Source organism: Hyla sarda, chromosome 8 (assembly GCF_029499605.1).
Source record: "Hyla sarda isolate aHylSar1 chromosome 8, aHylSar1.hap1, whole genome shotgun sequence".
NCBI classification, from domain to species: domain Eukaryota; kingdom Metazoa; phylum Chordata; class Amphibia; order Anura; family Hylidae; genus Hyla; species Hyla sarda.
This window is the reverse complement of record NC_079196.1, coordinates 13,266,839-13,272,838: the sequence shown is the minus strand read 5'-3', so window position 1 is coordinate 13,272,838 and position 6,000 is coordinate 13,266,839. Positions and strand designations below refer to the sequence as shown.

General features: G+C 45.4%; 1 protein-coding gene across 1 annotated transcript in view; it reads left to right on the top strand.

The window, feature by feature from the left end:
* Nucleotides 1-709: 709 nt before the first annotated feature.
* ESYT3 (extended synaptotagmin 3) overlaps nt 710-6,000 on the top strand; it is a 68,574-nt gene continuing 63,283 nt past the window's right edge. The window contains exon 1 of the mRNA XM_056535333.1: nt 710-2,748. Coding sequence (XP_056391308.1) covers nt 2,197-2,748 — 552 coding nt within the window. The 5' untranslated portion in view covers nt 710-2,196. The remainder of the gene's footprint in view (nt 2,749-6,000) is intronic.

Genomic DNA, 6,000 nt, shown 5'->3' with positions numbered 1-6,000 from the left:
GGGCACAGGAGGGAAAAGACAAGGGGCACAGGAGGGAAAAGACAAGGGGCACAGGAGGGAAACCGCAAGGGGCACAGGAGGGAAAAGACAAGGGGCACATGAGGGAAACCGCAAGGGGCACAGGAGGGAAACCGCAAGGGGCACAGGAGGGAAACCGCAAGGGGCACAGGAGGGAAAAGACAAGGGGCACAGGAGGGAAAAGACAAGGGGCACAGGAGGGAAAAGACAAGGGGCACAGGAGGGAAACAGCCAGGGGCACAGGAGGGAAACAGCCAGGGGCACAGAAGGGAAAAGACAAGGGGCACAGGAGGAAAACCGCAAGGGGCACAGGAGGGAAAAGACAAGGGGCACAGGAGGGAAAAGACAAGGGGCACAGGAGGGAAAAGACACAGGAGGGAAAAGACAAGGGGCACAGGAGGGAAAAGACAAGGGGCACAGGAGGGAAAAGACAAGGGGCACAGGAGGGAAAAGACAAGGGGCACAGAAGGGAAAAGACAAGGGGCACAGGAGGGAAACAGCCAGGGGCACAGAAGGGAAAAGACAAGGGGCACAGGAGGGAAAAGACAAGGGGCACAGGAGGGAAAAGACAAGGGGCACAGGAGGAACACTGGAGGACAATGCGAGGAGTGCAAGAGGGAAACAAAGAACACTGGAGGAAACCGCCAGGGGCACAGGAGGAAAAGACATGGGGCACAGGAGGGAAACCACCATGTGGCACAGGAGGTAATCTGCCAGAGGCATAGGAGAGAAACACAAGGAACACTAGAGGACAATGCCAGGGGCACAGGAGTGAAACATGAAGAACACTGGAGGGAAATGTGAAGAACACTGGAGGAAACCGCCAGGGGCACAGGAGGGAAGCCACCATACGGGGCACAGGAGGGAAGCCACCATACGGGGCACAGGAGGGAAACCTGCCTGGGGCACAGGAGGGAAACCACCATATGGGGCACTGGAGGGAAACCACCATATGGGGCACTGGAGGGTACTGCCAGGGGCACAGGAGGGAAACCACCAAGGAGTGCACAAGGGAAACCACCAAGGGGCGCAGGAGGGAAACCATCAGGGGCACAAGACTGATAGAAGAGGCCACAGCAATAGGATGGGAAGGGAAACAAGAGGCCACAAGAAGGGTATAGAGGGGCCACAGATAAAGAAGGTTCACAAAAAAAAGGTCACATGAGGGGTACAGGGGCATGTGGACAGACAGACATAGAAAGGAGACATGGGGGGCCACAGAGATAGAGAGGCACAGAGAGTATGTTGGTGGGGTACATGGGGCAACAGTGATAGGAGGGGCACAGGGGTTACGTGAGCGTCCGCAGTTTCCCCCATCGCTCAGAAATTATGAACGTTTATGGCGAACTTGTTATTTCCAGGAAGAGGCGACGCCCAAGGGTCAAACAGCAGAAGATCCGGAATAATCATCAAAACGCGGAGTCACTGGACAGCGCCATAGATGAAGGGTCAGAAGCCACCGCAGTCATGTGACCACAGTACCAGGCAGGACGCATCACTTTCACCTTCCATAGTTTCTGTCGCCATCGCTGTTTTTTTCTGGTGATTCTCTTTTCGCTTTCGCCTTGTTTTTTTTTCCAATTGCTTTTTCTTTCCCGTCACCATTTTATCCTTTTTGCCGCTGTTCCCGGTTCTCCCCACAGTAATTTCCTATTTTCATCTTTTTATCATTTGTTGCCATTTTTGCCGATTCTTCTTCCTCTCACTTTCGCCTTTTTGTAACTTTACGCCATTTCTGCCCGCAGTGATTTTATTTTCACTTTCATATTATATTTTTTCGCTCATCACTTCTTTTTCTTCCTCCCAATAATTTTATTTTCAGGGTATGATTTTCTGTTCTTGTCTTTGGTTTTGTCCCTGGGGATTTTCTTATAGTTTTCGCCTTATTATAATTTTTCCCTTTTTTGAAGGAATGCTGCGTTGCGTCTTCCACATCTGACATCAATCTGAACAGTGACATAAACCGCAGGATTCCAGGTCAGCGGATTTGTTGGTGAAATTCCTCTTAAAGGGCCAGCAGGGCAGATGATGGGACTTGTGGTCGGTGTCCCGCGTGCTGTGGGTGCGCCCGGCCGGGTGTGTCGGGGGCGGGGCCTCACCCTGTCACCTGGAGTTGTTGTCCCGGGCGGGTCACACTGTGCCGGGCATCCCTGGTGACATGACGGGCGACGCTGAGCGATGAGGAGGCAGGAGGGTGATACGGGTCCTGGTGGCCCGCAGGGTAGTTGCCCGGTCCCTGGAGGTCCGCAGAACAATTGCCCGGTCCCTGGAGGTCCGCAGAGCAGTGGCCCGGTCCCTGGAGGTCCGCAGAGCAGTTGCCCGGTCCCTGGAGGTCCGCAGAGCAGTTGCCCGGTCCCTGGAGGTCCGCAGAGCAGTTGCCCGGTCCCTGGAGGTCCGCAGAGCAGTGGCCCGGTCCATGGAGGTCCGCAGAGCAGTGGCCCGGTCCCCAGTGGCCCGGTCCAGGCTGGCTTTCCGCTTCCCGGGGACCCGCTGCTGTTGCTCGGGTTGTTGCGGCCGGTGTGCCGGGTGTTGCTGCTCCTGTTACCCGTCTATGTGTGCGGGCGGCTCGGGCTCAGTCTTTCCTGGGTTCTCTTTGGACTTTTTCTTTGGATTTTCTGGAACCGGAACAAGAAGTCCAAGTTGGCCCGACTACGGGCGGCCTGGGAGCTGCTGGACAACGAGAGCCAAGGGGTGACCCGCGGGCTGAACACCCACCAGCTGCCCGCCTGGGTGAGTGACCGAGGGGGCGGGGCCTCAGAACGATTATCATAATCGTATAATGGGTGAGCGGGTGTCACGTGACTATAATGTTATAATAGATGAGCGGGTGTCACGTGATTATAATGTTATAATAGATGAGCGGGTGTCACGTGATTATTATGTTATAATGGATGAGGGGACGTCAGGTGATTATTATGTTATAATGGATGAGGAGACATCAGGTGATTATTATGTTATAATGGATGAGGGGACATCAGGTGATTCTATTGTTATAATGGATGAGGTGAGGGGACGTCAGGTGATTATTATGTTATAATGGATGAGGAGACATCAGGTGATTATTATGTTATAATGGATGAGGGGACGTCAGGTGATTATTATGTTATAATGGATGAGGGGACATCAGGTGATTATTATGTTATAATGGATGAGGGGACATCAGGTGATTCTATTGTTATAATGGATGAGGAGACATCAGGTGATTATTATGTTATAATGGATGAGGGGACATCAGGTGATTCTATTGTTATAATGGATGAGGGGACATCAGGTGATTCTATTGTTATAATGGATGAGGAGACATCAGGTGATTATTATGTTATAATGGATGAGGGGACATCAGGTGATTCTATTGTTATAATGGATGAGGGGACATCAGGTGATTCTATTGTTATAATGGATGAGGAGACATCAGGTGATTATTATGTTATAATGGATGAGGGGACGTCAGGTGATTATTATGTTATAATGGATGAGGAGACATCAGGTGATTATTATGTTATAATGGATGAGGGGACATCAGGTGATTATTATGTTATAATGGATGAGGAGACATCAGGTGATTATTATGTTATAATGGATGAGGGGACATCAGGTGATTATTATGTTATAATGGATGAGGAGACATCAGGTGATTATTATGTTATAATGGATGAGGGGACATCAGGTGATTATTATGTTATAATGGATGAGGAGACATCAGGTGATTCTATTGTTATAATGGATGAGGAGACATCAGGTGATTATTATGTTATAATGGATGAGGGGACGTCAGGTGATTATTATGTTATAATGGATGAGGGGACGTCAGGTGATTATTATGTTATAATGGATGAGGAGACATCAGGTGATTCTATTGTTATAATGGATGAGGGGACATCAGGTGATTATTATGTTATAATGGATGAGGAGACATCAGGTGATTATTATGTTATAATGGATGAGGGGACATCAGGTGATTATTATGTTATAATGGATGAGGGGACATCAGGTGATTCTATTGTTATAATGGATGAGGAGACATCAGGTGATTATTATGTTATAATGGATGAGGGGACGTCAGGTGATTATTATGTTATAATGGATGAGGAGACATCAGGTGATTCTATTGTTATAATGGATGAGGGGACATCAGGTGATTATTATGTTATAATGGATGAGGAGACATCAGGTGATTATTATGTTATAATGGATGAGGGGACATCAGGTGATTATTATGTTATAATGGATGAGGAGACATCAGGTGATTCTATTGTTATAATGGATGAGGAGACATCAGGTGATTATTATGTTATAATGGATGAGGAGACATCAGGTGATTATTATGTTATAATGGATGAGGGGACATCAGGTGATTATTATGTTATAATGGATGAGGGGACGTCAGGTGATTATTATGTTATAATGGATGAGGGGACGTCAGGTGATTATTATGTTATAATGGATGAGGGGACGTCAGGTGATTATTATGTTATAATGGATGAGGAGACGTCAGGTGATTATTATGTTATAATGGATGAGGGGACGTCAGGTGATTATTATGTTATAATGGATGAGGAGACATCAGGTGATTCTATTGTTATAATGGATGAGGGGACATCAGGTGATTATTATGTTATAATGGATGAGGGGACGTCAGGTGATTATTATGTTATAATGGATGAGGGGACGTCAGGTGATTCTATTGTTATAATGGATGAGGGGACGTCAGGTGATTATTATGTTATAATGGATGAGGGGACATCAGGTGATTATTATGTTATAATGGATGAGGAGACATCAGGTGATTCTATTGTTATAATGGATGAGGAGACATGAGGTGATTATTATGTTATAATGGATGAGGAGACATCAGGTGATTATTATGTTATAATGGATGAGGGGACATCAGGTGATTATTATGTTATAATGGATGAGGGGACGTCAGGTGATTATTATGTTATAATGGATGAGGGGACATCAGGTGATTATTATGTTATAATGGATGAGGAGACATCAGGTGATTATTATGTTATAATGGATGAGGAGACATCAGGTGATTATTATGTTATAATGGATGAGGAGACATCAGGTGATTATTATGTTATAATGGATGAGGGGACATCAGGTGATTATTATGTTATAATGGATGAGGAGACATCAGGTGATTATTATGTTATAATGGATGAGGAGACATCAGGTGATTCTATTGTTATAATGGATGAGGGGACGTCAGGTGATTATTATGTTATAATGGATGAGGAGACATCAGGTGATTATAATGTTATAATGGATGAGGGGACGTCAGGTGATTCTATTGTTATAATGGATGAGGGGACATCAGGTGATTATTATGTTATAATGGATGAGGAGACATCAGGTGATAATTATGTTATAATGGATGAGGGGACATCAGGTGATAATTATGTTATAATGGATGAGGAGACATCAGGTGATAATTATGTTATAATGGATGAGGGGACATCAGGTGATAATTATGTTATAATGGATGAGGGGACGTCAGGTGATTATTATGTTATAATGGATGAGGGGACGTCAGGTGATTATTATGTTATAATGGATGAGGAGACATCAGGTGATTATTATGTTATAATGGATGAGGGGACGTCAGGTGATTATTATGTTATAATGGATGAGGGGACATCAGGTGATTATTATGTTATAATGGATGAGGAGACGTCAGGTGATTATTATGTTATAATGGATGAGGAGACATCAGGTGATTATTATGTTATAATGGATGAGGAGACATCAGGTGATTATTATGTTATAATGGATGAGGAGACATCAGGTGATTATTATGTTATAATGGATGAGGAGACGTCAGGTGATTATTATGTTATAATGGATGAGGAGACATCAGGTGATTATTATGTTATAATGGATGAGGAGACATCAGGTGATTATTATGTTATAATGGATGAGGGGACGTCAGGTGATTATTATGTTATAATGGATGAGGAGACGTCAGGTGATTCTATT